The 15,517-nt window shown below is 41.6% G+C and overlaps 1 protein-coding gene across 2 annotated transcripts in view; it reads left to right on the top strand.

Moving 5' to 3' along the window:
* Nucleotides 1–15,517, top strand: part of ABTB2 (ankyrin repeat and BTB domain containing 2) — a 148,603-nt gene that overhangs the window by 69,608 nt on the left and 63,478 nt on the right. The window contains exon 1 of one of the 2 annotated variants that reach the window (XM_053388206.1): nucleotides 176–418. The exons of the other annotated variant lie outside the window; for it this stretch is intronic. Coding sequence (XP_053244181.1) covers nucleotides 379–418 — 40 coding nt within the window. The 5' untranslated portion in view covers nucleotides 176–378. Of the gene's footprint in view, nucleotides 1–175; nucleotides 419–15,517 lie in introns of those variants that run through there. 2 annotated transcript variants of the gene reach the window in all.

Below are 15,517 nucleotides of genomic sequence, written 5' to 3' on the forward strand. Positions count from 1 at the left end.
ACAGAATAAGTTCTAAGAGTTGGCCATTGGGCCACTTCAGATGAAACAAGGCCAAAGAGGTGGTGGAGGGTAAGCCATGATGGTTAAATTACAGGGTGGAGCCTCTGCATATTTGAATTTGTAAGACAAAATGCATTAAGCAGAGCCTTTTGAAATCTGAGGCTACTACAATCCCCCAGGTCTCTTCTCGCCCCCTGCTTCCCCTCTCAGCCATATTCTCTTGCATGATACAAGCCTGTTAGATTGCTTCTTATTGCTGATTTCTCCCCCTGCCTATCCTCAAGCTGATTCTAGCAACCAAAAGGTCAAGAAAACCTGGTTTGCTTTGGAGCATTCATCACACATTGTTTTCTTAAGGAGGCTCTCCCCCATACGGATATGCTATTATGGGGAGACCTGCTGCGTCTGCTAATAGAAGGTATGACAAAACTGGGTTTTGTTTCTCTTTTCTGCAAATCATAGGCTTTGATATTCCTTCAAACCTGCTTCCTTCTCACACACAGAGACCCTTTTTATAGGCTCTAAGTAAGATTTATTCTGTGGCACTCATTGGGGGATACTATAAGAGAAAAATAAATGCTGCAGAGCAAACTGGTCACGAGTGACCAAATCAACATGTTAGGCTTTTCTGTCTGTTTTTTATTAGGCTGCCACAGCTGGGATTTACTTCATTCTAAAGCTCTTCTGTTCACAGTGCAAAAGTAGGCATATTTCTGTCAAGTTGTACATTTACCTTCTTTCTTCCCCTCTGGGAGATAAGGGCCCCAATTCTAGACAGTGGGCAAGATAGAAGCTCGCACACATAGCCAGAGATGTTTTCATAGAAGTGTACATGGGGCGCAAGATTTGGTTTGGACTCCAGTCTGGTGTTTTAGAAAACCTAAGTCCAAAGCACTATGCAGGCTGGCTGATTTGCCTTAGGGTCCTACTGAATCCACTTCATTTCTCTTTTGTGTACTAAAGAGGACTGCTGTATTGTAATATTTGTTGGAAGCCACCGCCAACAAATAACAACAACAATAATTGGAAATAACAACAACAACACCTATAACTTTCCCTCCTTTCGACAAAAGTTGGTGAAATTTGCAGGCATAGTGGCGCTTCCAGTGAATACAGCCTACCAAATTACAGACAAATGGGTCCAGGGGTTTTTGTGTGTGTGTGTGTGTGTGTGTGTGTGTGTGTGTTGGGCACCTTTAAAAGTTGTTTTTTTAAAAGGAATATTGGACGGAAGATTAATTTTTGTCATACCCAACAATATAAATATATACTTGTAACTCCTTTTATACTTATCCCTTTAAATGAACCTGCCACCACCTTTCAAGAAATGAGGATTTTCTCCCCTTCAGGTGCTACTAATAACACCATGAAAATGTTCTTGAAGGATGAAAATAGCTGCTTTGATTTCTAGCCCTATCAAGATGCTGCTGGGTAACAGCTGCCTTGCCAGACTTTGAAAATTCAAAAAACATAGGTTTTTCCTCTTGAGTTGTGCCTAGTCAAGGAATGCAAAAGAACAGAACGCAATAGTAGATTTCAAGTAAGTTATCACATTTTGGGGGGTTGCTTCCCTATGTTAATAACTCCTTGCAAATAGAAATCCAGCACATAAGGGAAAGGGCCGAGCTAGAACTTTTACAACATTCATTTTTAGCATGTTGAAGCAGTCAACCTGAAGTGCAGCCTGATGTGGTATAGTCTACTGTGCAGACTCGGAAATCTACCACATTGCTCCACTGCATGTTTCAACTGAACCATAGAAGACTGCTAAAACATAGAAAAGCAGTACAGGAACTTTTAAAAACAGCAATCCTAAAACATAAAAAAGTGGTTGTCTGAATTAGTCTCTAGCATTTAATAAGAGGTTACTTGTAAGGTAAAGAGCACAGGTACAAAAAATGTACTTCCTTTATTAGCAAACCTAGGGTATTAATGGTGAAAACGCACTAGCTCCATAGAATCAGTAGAGTCTAAATAAGAGATAGTGTTTTACAATGAAAGTGTGAGCTCCTAGTCACCATTCCTATGGAAGCAAGAGGCCAGAAACAAAAATATACCAAGCCACCCATATAGTCTTTTTCTAAAAGACTTTTCTTTTCTTTGTAGAAGATAAGAATCCAGACATTAGGACTGCTTGCTTATCTGAATGGAGACCACACTCGGCACCTTTTGAAGTTTGCCATCAGTAACAAAAGTTGCAGCGAGCAGCAACTTGTGGCAAAGGTCAGGTAGCATAAGGAAGATGGAAACTTTGCCATAGGCTGAGTCCCTGGATGCTGCAATAGGGTACCTTGCATAAGGAAAGAGTGTTTTATGTTTTTGATGAAACGAAAGAAGAATGGCTATGGTTACTATCATTGTTTAGCTACATAGATTAAGAGGATTTTAAGGCTTAGGTGTACCTTAAAACGCCTGTAAAATACAAGAGGTACACTACATAGCTTCCGTGGGAAATGGGGTGAATGTGAAGATGATGGAAGAGCAGTAAGCAAACAGGGTGTGGGCACCTCTGTTCCATGGTAACTGTTCCAAACCACTATATATCTGTTGTAGCTCTAACCAATTACATTGTGGAGAACCTCAAATCTGGGTGTCAAATGTTGGCCCTCCAAGCTGCTCTGTATTCTACCCAGATCCCCTCAGAGGCCCCGCTCCATGCCCTCAAGTGCTTTTGCCTTTGCTGAATTGTGTCCTTGAACTGTGATGGTGCCTCTTGCTTGCCTGGATAGGGAGTTTTGTTGGTGCGAAGCGAGTGTGGAAACCTCTGACTTTTGCCTAGCTGGAATTTGGCCTATTCTATAAAGGTAAGGGTCTTGTCCATTGCTGCACCCACTTGTTTCTGGCCCTCCTCAACACTGCTCCCAGAAAATTGCCCAGGAAGGGAAGCGGATCTCAGGCTGAAAACAATCCCCCACCCCTGGTCTATATCACTCAATCCTGTATATGTTATTTCAAAGTGAATTGAGGGGGCTTACTGCAAAGAAAGTGGATGTAGGAATTCAGTTGCTGATGTTCTTTGAGTTACATCTTTACAATTATGGAACTTGTAACTGGAATTTAAATGCTTTAATCCAAATCATATACCAGAGATATAGTAAATCCTTCTTAACTGCTAGTTTTTAGTGACTGTGATTAAGCAGCTATTGAATGGCATTTGTAGAATATTTATAATCTCATAAGGGTATACACACAGAGACACACACACACACACACACACACACACAATTGCATGGGCTATAAAAAGAGCAGTGGGGGAAAAACTGCTATTCTGCCTCTCTAAATCTTCTTTATATGAAATTACTGTGATAAAATGAAGCAGATTCCATATATATGCAGTATGCAAATAACTAAGTATTTCCAGTAAATCGTTTCGGCCACTACAGCCAATAATACTATTCTATATGTAGTAAACATCCATGTCTAAACAGCTATGCACAAGTTATTCCATAATAGGGACAGCCCTATAAAAGGGCAAAATCAGAAATATATATCTCTGGGGCAATAAAGGGTACAGTATAATATATAGAGCTCAATATCTTCCAACATGCCCAAGAAACACACACATTGTTGATGATCTAATGGAAAAATTGAATATCCACTACCAATATGGCGTCGTGTGAAGCCTAAGAAGGGGGAATGTTTAGAATCAAATAATATGCCTGAAAATACTGGTCATATCTGAGAAGGGCCTACCATCCTGAGGACTGTGAGGATCCAATACTGGTCTAATCATTTAGAACATCCTGTTGAAGCCGTATATATATATATATATATATATATATATATATATATATATAGTATAAGAAACCGGTGCGTTCAGAGGTGAGCCTCCCCGACTAAACCATACCTATGTTGTATGATAATACAGAGCCTGAGGAAATATTAGAAACACAGGAAGCTGAGTCAGACCATTAGTCTATCTCACTCAGTTTTGTCTACACTGACTAGCCACAGCCCTCCAGGATTTCAGGCAAGAGCAAGATTTCCAGCCCTGCCTGGAGACACCAGGGCCTATTCCATACATGCAGATGCTCTGCCACCAAGCTGTGGTGCTTCCCTGAGAAGAAAGCAAGCCACTGATTGAACCAAAGTAAACCACTGAGACACACTGTACAATTGTCATTAGCAGATAGAGTTGTATTCAAGTTTGTGCTAAGGTTCCATCAGTGCAAGGATTTCTCTATATGTGACAGAATGTTCTCCTCCTCCACGTGCACCTTAAATCTGTTCTGTGGGATTTGGGGTGGTGGGCAGAGAGAGGAGAGGGAACCCCTTGTGCTAGTGCTAGCACAAAACTAGCAAAAAAAACACACAGTTGAATGCCACCCATAATGATTTGTGGATTCTGGTCAGAACAAAGGAAGGACTCATCCCTGTCCTCAGCAGTCAGGGCTAATACTGCCCTCAGAAACAGATTGTGTAAGTTATCCAGGGCTGACATTATATTGAAGGAAGCTGAGACAGGTAGTGGGTGAAGGAAATGGCAGGTGGCTCTGGGCTCCATCTTACATACCTCGTCACCCACTCATTGACCTTTCTGGTGCAGCCCTCTGCCACCCCTTCCATTCTTCCTTGATCTGAGGAATGGCCAGGGGGTGTCCTTCCTCAGAGTAAGGCTGCAATGAGGTGGTGAAACTGCAACCGCAATACAGATGAAAGAGTCAGTGGAGCCATAGAAGGAGGCAGTGGGGGTGGGCAAAGGGCAGCAATAGCTGCAGAGCTCCACCTGTCTCAGTCTCTTGTGCTGGCTCTGTGGGTCTCTGACATCTTCATATATCCCCACCACCAAACCTCCAGCCAGTCGCAGCATACAAGATAGTAGTGTGATACTGAATTAGTATACAGGTTCTGAAATGAAGAGAAACATCACTGTTGGTTAGGAACCAGTGGAAAGCTTCCAGCTTTCTAAGTTGGGAAAGGCAAGGTGCAAGTCAGCTTCACGTCTTTTTGTCATGTTTTGTTTCAGGATGCATGGAGCGATGGTTGTGTGTGGTGCACGTGCTTTCTCTGGATTGGGACATATGCGTTTCATCACTGTGGGAGATGTGTGGGCTCAGTTTTAGACATGCAAATAAGCCTAGGAAGAAGAAGCCACTCAGACATCCACATTTAGAATGACAGAAGTCACTCAGAGTGAATCAAACAAATTGTGCATCCTACATTCAGTTCGTCTCTTCAGCGTATTTGTTCTTATTGCTGCTATATTAATGACGTGGTGTATACTCACATGCTCATGCTGAGCCTAACACTGGGTGCAGTGTCTGGGCAGGAACTTCTCCCTTCCTTAACATCTCATTCACAGAGTGCTGCAATACCAGCTTATGTCATTTATATCCTGATCTCACACCCACAGGGTTCATTCACTACCCGTTTAGTTGTTTTGTTTCTGTTGTAATAAAAATTGAGTGACTTGGAGACTGGCTGCGGAGAGCAAGTGTGGTCAGAAATGACAAATGTTTCTGGCTCTCTTCCTTTCCCACCCTCCCCTCCCTCTGAGCAAACAGAGCACAGCTTTATCCTCTCTGGTCAGGGATCAAACTGCTGCGTGTCCCTGCTCCTTCTACTAATGCAAGCCATATTAAGCGCCATGCTAGACACACTTATTTGAAATGAAGTTGCATTGAAGCCAGTGGTCATTACTTACGAAGGATGTCAGCTCTAGTTTAGTGTATTTCAAATTTCCCAGTTGTCAGTCTTTCCCCACCAGCCCCCACAACTTTTCTCTTGGCTCTGTACACAAGATCTTTTTTCTTGATAGTGCTTCAGAACTGTAGAGGCCACTGTGTTGTTAATAAAGTAAGATCGATGACCTGCCCAAAATATACACTTGACAATATTAATGGATTCAGCACACTGCCTATGCATGCTTTTAACAAAAAGAGCTAGTTAAGCCCATTTGTAGGTCATCCTGATGGAAGAGGGAATGAACCTTTGTCAATTGAAGCCTATGACTGGGTTGGTTCTCCACTGTGTACCAGACACGGGGCCATCCACAATTCAGGTGACAGTGCTGAGCATTCTTTAGTCTCCCAAACAAGCAGCTGGTTCAGAGTCATTTTAAGGCCATTCTATACAGTGCATGGAGGCATTCTCTAATGTTGAGAACCTCCCTTTCTCTGAAGGTAGGTTTGCAGTCAGTGTCTAGTTCCTGGATAGTCTATAAGCTGGCTTCAGATAAAGATGCAGAAGCTACTAAGAATTAATTAATTAAGGATTATATTGAGGAGTGGTGAAATAGCAGGCTATAGGATCATTAGGGTTTCACATTATTATGACTTACTTTGTTTTTTTTAGTTATTACTGGGAATATGTGTGATTTGAACATCAAATTGAAGAAGAACCAAGGACCACTAGATTTGGTACTGGTTTTAATCTGCAGACTGGCAGACTGTCATTTTGTTCTCCCCCCCCCCCAAAAAAATGCCTGAACTTTAGTGGACTTTCAGTGGATCAGCATTTGCACAGTGTCTGTGTGAGTGTGATGCAGTGAGTAACCTCGAATCTTCACTGGCATCTATTATGGCTTTTTGGAGGGCTCATAAGTGGGTGAAGCAGGGTGCCAGTGTCAGAGATGGCACTATTCACTTGTCAGGTGTTATGAAGCCACACATCAACCTGTAGGCATAGCAGCGAGTGAAAGAGCCCAATATTACTTATAGTTAAGAAAGGAAATATTTCTAGAAATACACTTTCCACATGGCTATCTATCGTGAAGAGAAATCAAAGGTTGCATTCAGTCACAAAAAACACAGCATAACTACCAAACAAATTCTCCCTCTTGTTTTGGCATGATTTGATGGGGAACCATTCATTATATGAGAAGTGCATTTGGAAAACTGGTGCACTGCAAAAGGAAGCTATGAACAAGGATTTTTGTTTTGTTTTGTTTTGTAGATACCTGAACTAAGCAGACTTTAGAAGTGGCAGGCTGTTGGAGCCAGAATGCATAACGCTGCCCATGCTGGAAGGACATAAAATAAATCTTTTAAAAGCCACTACTTTATTTGGCTTGATTTATATAGCTTGATTAAATCCTTTTGTGTGCATGTACTGCAGAAGCATTGCAATGTTGCTGCATTCAAAAAACAAGACACAATGTTTTCTTTCTTTTAAAAACCTGGAGAGTATAACATCCAAGAGCATATAACTTCGACCAGGAGTAAAGGCTGTGCAAATACTGAAAAGCAATTAAAGAGGCATTAAACCAAGCCAAGCGGCTGGGCTCTTAAGGAAAATAAAACTCTGTCCATTTTGTATCTTGGCAGTGAGTCTGCTAAGCTATAGTCAAGGCAGCACTGCTTGTGAAAGGGAGAAAAGAAGATGAATTAGCGGCTTATTTCCCTATTTTGTAAAGCTATGGAAATCCCTGAGTGCCTCCTGGGCCATTTCTAGATAAACATCAGATAAAATAAGCTGTTTTTCTTTGGTTATCATCTCAGAAAGGATGGTTTAGACTGTCATGGGATGTTCGTTTGATCTAAACCACAAACCTCAGATGGGATATAGACCCCAAGAGCTAATGTTTAGTGACTTGGATTAGAGTCCCAAGACCTGGTTGTGCTCAATATGCCACAAATATGGGGAACTGAAAAAAGTGATATGGGGTTCCACTTTTTAAAATGATAATTTATATTGCATTCTGATTAAATCAGAAAATATATATATGACTGGTTTCACATAAATAGTTGCAGTTGGGCACAGGAGCAGGGCTTAAAGACAACTGAATAGCTGTAGATAAGAAAGATGAATAAAAGCAGTTTGCAAGAGAAGAGTAAGATAAAAATTGAGCACACTGTAAAGGTGGCACATTTGTAGAGCAGCATTTATGGCAGCTTTTATAGACTTTTTGAATGAGCAGAACTTAATAACTGAGCAACACTCAAATTATTTTGGGCAGTAATAACTGTTGTTTGTGCACTTCACTGTATTTCTGTTTTCCTACAAAAAAGCCCCTGATGTCTTAATGTCTTATTGATGACTGTGTAAAATTATCAAAGTATGGACTATGAGGAATCACTTCATTATGAAAATTAGCAAACGTTTTCAAAAGCATTAGAATAAGGAGCCTCTCTCTGTGCTACCTCATTTCAAGGCAATCACTGTCTCCTTGCTTGATGCTTACCAGGACCTCAGATACCACTTCTCTTGTCAGAGGAGCACAGCTTTGACTACTACGTAGCATCTGGGATTCCTGCTTCTCCCCCTCAGCCTTTTGCTATGTGGTTTTAACCACGTTGCCGCAGGACAACATCTTGAATCTGTACAGGCATATCCTGTCCATCTAATGCCACAAAGTATACATGTTTATCCAAGAAGCTTCGAGCAGTTTTTATGGTTGCAATTCTAACCTAATTTACCTGGGAATTATGTGGGATTTACTTCTGACTAGATGTGTTTAGAAGTGCAGCATTAGGCTCCTAACAGTCCTATGACGTAAGTTTTTAGCCACAACTCGTCTTCCTCACCAGGTTTTCTCCAAATCTTTCAGACTACAACTCCCATCATCCCTGACCATTGCCCATGCTGACTGGCAATGATCTGAAGTCCAAAACATCAGGAGGGCAACAGGTTGGGGAAGGCTACACTACAATAGGTCTCCAATTTTGTTCTGAATAGTCCTTAAAGTCAGCTACCTCCAGTTGTCTCCAGTCTCCCCAGTCTCTCCTTATGTAAGGTACCAAGTTATGTGTTTTCTCTCTGCCTGCCCAGGCTTTAACTTGCATTTCCCAAGGCTTGGGTCAAGCAAACAATGCTAGGTTGTAACTTTTCCTTGCAATGGTTGTGAAGATGTTTTTATTTAAATATTTTGTTGGAAGCTGCGCAGAGTGGCTGGGGAAATCCAGCCAGATGGGCGGGGTATAAAAAATAAATTGTTGTTGTTGTTGACTTTACAAGTAGGTGTGATAAAATCCTCTTTCAAGGAAGTCTCAGGGTGAAAAAATAGGTCATGTCCCCATGAAGAAGAAAAAGAATTCTGGCATGTGTGTGTTCAACTCCATGCAGTGTTTTGGATCTGCTTTCAAAGGGGGCTTTGAGAATTGTTTGAAGTTTCTTCTCCCGTATTGCCTTTTGTGCTGGCTCGATATCACCAGAGTACTTCGATTTTGAATTCTTTCCGCTTCTTTTCAATGAAAAGGAAATCCACTGTTAAAATGTCAAAATACTGGGGTTTTCTTTTTCTATTTCTTGTGGGGGATAAACTGAGGATCACTTCACACAACCATTGGGCTCCCCACCTGAAATTCTGCATGTGTCGGCTTCCTGCTTCTGCTAGAAGGCTATATGCAGCTGCTGTCCACCTGCAGGATCGCTGTTTGTTTTTGCACTGCATTACAAACCTGCTTGGGCCATTATAGTGTTTTGAGTAGGGCAGGTGTTTTACAGTGTTTTTGAATCCCTCCTAATTCCTGGATCCAGCAAAGATTTAATTGTTGGAATAACCAGGACAGGTTCTTCATAATAAGTATGGGTCATTAAGGTAGAAAGGAAGTGGCTTTGTGCCAGGGGACATATGGGTGGGTGTCCCTCTCTCAACTAGCTGTTAGTCACCACCCCTTTATACATAACACTAATAGGCACACAAATGGGGAGAGGAAGGTATCATATCTTGACAAGGACAAGCAAGGCAAAAGTGGGGTTTATCACCCAGGAATGAAGTGCAAGCAGGCACGTAGTCCCAAATACATATTTTGCTGTAGCTATGTTTTGCTTAATATGTCTTATGGGGTGATATGGGTCCTTGAAAAAAAGTTTGCTTCAAGAAGATCAGCCTAGATGGGAGAGGTTCTTGTCTAGATCCCTAGAAAATGCTTAACCTATATCTCTCCCTTCCACAAATCATACTGACCCAGTTTTGCCAAGGAGAGTGTTGTATATGGCTCCATCCAAGCAACAATACATCCCTGCCACTCCTGGACAATCAAACTTAAAATGATAGGATCATAGAGTTGGAAGGGATCCCAAAGGCCATTGAATCAACCCTCTGCAATACAGGAATCTCAACTAAATCATACATGACAGATGGCTATCCAACCTCTGCTTTAAAATCTCCAAAGAAGGAGAGTCCACAACTGTCTGAGGCAGTCTGTTCCACTGTCGGAACAGCTCTTACCATCAGAAAGTTCTTTCTGATGTTTAGTCGGAATCTCCTTTCATGTAACTTGAAGCCATAGGTTCATGTCCTGCTCTCCAGCAGGAGAAAACAAGCTTGCTCCATCTTCCACGTGGCAGCCCCTTAGATATTTGAAGATGGCTATAATATTTCCTCTCATTCTCCTATTCTCCAGGCTAAATATCCTCAACTCAGTCAACTGTTCCTTGTAAGACTTGGTTTCCAGACCCTTGGTCATCTTGGTCACTCTCCTCTGCACATACTCCAGCTTGCTAATATCCTTTTTAAATTGTGGTGCCCAGAACTGGACACAGTATTCCTGTTGTAGTCTAATCAAGGCAGAATAGAATACATCTGTACTCCAGAATGGGTTAAAACATGATGCCTTATACTGAAGCAGACCACTGGGATACCTAATCCTGATCTCTAATATCTCTCTGTGATCTCAGGCAGGATTCCTCCTTGGTTGATCATGTGTGCTGCTTGAGTATTTGAATATGAGTCTTTTTATATACAAAACAGGAATTCTTTCACTAGGCTGTGACCCATCCTTCTATTACTCGTGCTAATTGTGTAGTATTTCCAGATTATTATTATTTTTAATGGTGAAAATTAAGTCTAACTACAGGTTTCCTACAAGGCAGGAGCTGATTTAAACATTACTTGCTGTCAGCATGAAGACTGCATGAAACTATTACATCAAATGAAAAGTGCTAATTCATGTCAGAACACAACTCTCTAACGTATAGAAATCTTTAATTTTTGCTATTTACACAGATGCTTTGTTCCTCGTCCTTCTGTGATGGAGGGAAGTCAAATATGTAGGCATCTCAATCATTATTCAATTCCCATGGAGAAGACGAGGCAGTGTTTGTTTGAGGAACGTAACAGTAAATCAATAGATCATTTGAGAGAATAGAAAAAGTAGAGTGATTCAGGATTCAGAGAGTAGAAAGAACATAATTTTCTCTGTATAACAACTTGTAACATACTAGGCCTGGGTTCTAGTATCAGGGTTTGGGCACGGAACTCATTGGACCACCAAGGCAGCTTGCAAAGGGAAGGCATTGTTGACCTGATCCCAACTTTGCTGCAACACTGCTCTTGTCAATCGCCAAATGTGGTTCTTGCACTTCCCAGCTTACCAGGGATCAGAGTGATGATAAAGAGGGCTGCTTTCTTTCTTAGCAATACATTACCAACAGCAATGGACTTTTTAAAAAGAAAAAGCACTGAGTCCAAAATATATCTGAATTACAAAGAAGCATTTCTGACATATAGATACAAACTCCTGTTTCTGACTCTATTTTCTAGATATTCTCCCCTTTCCTTGTCATTTCTTAAATCAGGCTTTCACAGCTTGTGAGCCACCAAGTCAAGTTTAGCAATGTCATGTCACCTGCCAAATATTGAATATACCCGCACTGTTTGTTGGTTCCATGCAGACTAGAAAACCAGTAGGTTGTGTTACATTTAACATAATGGAAGGTCACGTGATCTTTCTCCATAGAATACCTCAGTGATTCTGAGCATCCCCAACCTTTCCCATCCGTGTGTGTGTGTAAATCTAGAGGCCAGAGATGCATCCATTGTTCCACTACATTAGATGTAGGGAACATTTGACCCTCCAAATATTGCTGAAGAGCAACTTGGATTTGCTGAAGAACAAATCACTGACCATTGGCTATGCTTGCTAGGGCTGATGGGAGTTGTAGTTGATTGACCCTGGATAAGAGGAGACTGAGATGAGATACGATAGCCACCTTCAAATATATTCTTGGCTGTCACATGGAAGATGGAGCAAGCTTGTTTCCTCCTGCTCCAGAGGGTAGGACCCTGATAGATTCAAGAAAGGAAATCCCACCTAAATACAGTCATACCTCAGGTTACAGATGCTTCAGGTTGTGCTTTTCAGGTTGTGCACTGTGCCGAACCCGGAAGTATCAGAATAGATTACTTTCGGTGCTCGCGCATGCGCAGACGCAGCACTGCAGGTTGTGAACGCTGTGGGTTGCGAACCTGCCTCCCGCAGGTTCACGTTCGCAGCCCGAGCATTCACTGTACCAAGAAGAACTTTATTGGTGGTAAAAGCTGGTCAACCGTGAAACGGACTCCCGTGGATGTTTTAGTAAAGATTCCTATACATACAATTCCATGATTCTATGAAGGGCCGAGGATTCCCCATTTTTACAGTGTAGAACTGGAAGGAAAAAGGTTGACCTCCTTTCATACCCAGTCATATTCCAGCCAACTTACACCAGGTGGAATCAGTAAACTCATGTACTGCTTTGGTCCTGTTTACAGAACAGCTCTTTCCCAACTTGAGAGATAAGATTAAAGTGGCATGCTTACCCTGTTCTATTGATGGCTGTCATTAAATTCCCTGAATATTGCACACACACACACTGCTTTCATAACTATTTATTAGAGACTGGGATCCTAATAGGTGTGTCTCCTGTCAATAGACAATTTCAATTCCATGTCAGAACTAGGTGGGCCCGAAAGAATGGAAATGATAGAACTAGATAGATGCCTTTAATAAGATATTCAAGTCCTTGTGTTTGACAGCTACAGAATCAAATGAATCTAAGTGATACTTAACTGGCCAGATATTTTTACTCGCAGCATTACAACAATATTGCTCATTGTGGGAGGCTGCTTGTGGTTGTTTTTAGCTCTTATTTTGTTTGAATTGGCAGCATCCCAGTCAGTGGAGGTCCCCTCCAAAAAAACTTGTATCAGGAAGAGAATTGCTGGCAGTCTACTAGAACTCTAATTAGGTTAAGGCTTCTGGCTATGATTTGCATGGTCCAATTAGCAGAGCTACTCTCAATTAATTAGAAAGATCTAAAAAGTTGGTGTACTCCTAAAGAATATTTCATGCAATCATGGTCTCAATATTCTAGGCTACAGGTACAATAGATTTAGCAAAACCGTTTTTTGAAAAAAAAATTACAGGCTGCCAATTCCTTGTCTTTTATTCCCCCCCCCCCAATTCCTTGTCTTTTAAAGCACAAGACAAACTCCTAGCACATGGTTTTAATGCTGAGTGCTTTGAAGAACAGTGCGTTGCAAATCAGAATATCGTTAGGAATGTCGCGTTTTCCTCCCTCGTGTTCTTTAAAATTGATCTGTAAAAAAATAACCACTCAGGATGTCAGTAATGCCAGTGACCATTGACATTCTTCCAAAAACAAAACTCAAAGTAGCATTGTTGAAAACTGAATTGCACATTGAAGAAGTTATATATAGTTTGGTACTACTATAGAATCTGAATGGATGCTAAAGAAGGGTCATCGTTCAGTGGTAAAGTACAAGTTCTACTGCTTGTGCTTCTGTAAATGACCAAAGGCAAGTGGCATAGAACAAAACGAGCCTCTGTATCAGATGATGGAGTGCAGAGAAAAAACCTTGCAACACAGATTTACTGGAGGGCTCCAAACAAACTGACCAACACACCCCATGACTGCTTGGACACTGAGAAAACAACTGCACTTTTCAGAAATAATTATAGTGTGTATTCTTGCTTATATGAACATGATGGCCTGAAGGAAAGACAGATTGGATCTGGGGTCATATGCTATGGTCATTAGGGAGATAATGTGGCTGAAGAAACAGGGGATGGTAAGGGAAGAATAGGAAGGGATCTGTCCCAGGAAGAAATAGGTAACCGTAAGGAGGGAGGAGGAGATGGAAGGAGACTTTCAGTGGTCTAGCTAGCCACCCAGCAGTATGTACAGAAATGAAGCTCCAGCTTCTACCAGGTTAATGTTTGGGACACCTTTCTGAAAGACAACTCTAGGCATTTTAGTATTCTGCTTTGTATACAAAAGTCATGTATAAATACTGGTCCACTTCCAGTCATGGAGCAGTTGAGCCCAGTTGAGTGCCAGCCACCTAATGATGCTGGTCTCTAGCTTGGATCCTCCCTCTAGTCTGGTGTGGAGAACCTCAGGCCTGCAGTCCAGCTCTGACCCTCCAGACTTCTCTGTCTGGCCCTTGGGCCTCTCTCCAAGCCACACACCTCCTTGGCCTTGCCTCACATCCTCCTTGAGGGCTTTTGCCTGGTTGGAATGTGTCACTGAACTCTCATCATCACTCTGGCTTCCCTGGATGGAGGACAGAGGTGGTTGTGTGAGCCTGTGTAGAAACTAGTCTTTTGTAGAAAGGTGAAATTAATTTTATATTTGTTTACAGTATTCTTGCATATTTCAACTTGTTGTAACATAACTTCTCCCTTTTCAATAACAATCCTCAGCACCTAAGAGCATTTCACATACATCCTTTCAATAATCCAGACAGTATCGTGTTAGTAATCCTTAAAATAGCACTGTATTATTCCCATATTGCAGATGTGGGGCCTGAGGTGGACATGTGGTGACATGCCTTAGGCCCCAGAATGAGTTGATGACTAAAGAGGGATTTAAGCCAAGGAGTTCCCGGCTCACAGTTCACACTCTTAAGCACTACATTATACCAGCTCTTTTTTGGCTGACCCTATTGTAACCTCTCATTACAGTGAGGTTGGGAGGTTTATTCTAAGAGCTGATAATTATTTGAACGTTGGGAAGTGTATTGTAAAGAAAATAAAATAACTTGGCCTACTAGATAGTCACAAGTGTTTATCTGAGAACATCTAAACTCAAGCAGCAGACAGCTTCTTTTCCAATACACGGCTGACATAGAGTCTTTCTCTAGATGATACTGAACATCGTACATAAGTCTGTCAAGAGACATTGGAGTTTTATTTTCCAACACGAGCATTTCTCTTCAGAATAGACTTGAGGATATTGATCTAAAATATTGGGATTACAAAGGCTGACTTTGAGCCCTGAGCTTTTTTTAGCCCTGATGATGAGCTGTGATTTTTATTTTATTTTTTTGGTCAAGTTCAAACTAGTTTGGACAGTATTATATTTCCGGTTCTTATTAGCTATTGTTGCTAAGAGCCCAGGCTACACATTATACTTTTAATAAGTGATTTCATGAAAACCAGATTTACTCCACTTGTTTAGAACCCTGAAGGCACCTTCCTACTAGCTGACTATACAGCCGGTAAGGGGAAACCTATGGCTCTCCAGATGTCAATGAACTACAACTCCCATTATCTCTGCCCATTGGACAGGCTGGCTGTGACTGATAGGAACTGAAGTCCAACAATCTGGGAGGCCACAGGCTTCCCATCCTTGCCACCCAGACTTGAAATGGCCTTTCCCCTTGACTTTCTCTCACTCCAAGGGAAGAAACATTCAGCCAAGGAGAAATACGGTAATCTTTCACAGCTTCCTTGCTAGACAAGGAGGAGTTGTGGTTTTCTATGTTCTTCTTCTTTCTGATCTCTTCTGGGGCAATGTTTTTAGTGCCTGTACTGGCTATAGGACTGGATGCCAGTAAAAGCATACACAA

This window comes from Podarcis raffonei, chromosome 1, assembly GCF_027172205.1.
Source record: "Podarcis raffonei isolate rPodRaf1 chromosome 1, rPodRaf1.pri, whole genome shotgun sequence".
Lineage (NCBI taxonomy): Eukaryota > Metazoa > Chordata > Lepidosauria > Squamata > Lacertidae > Podarcis > Podarcis raffonei.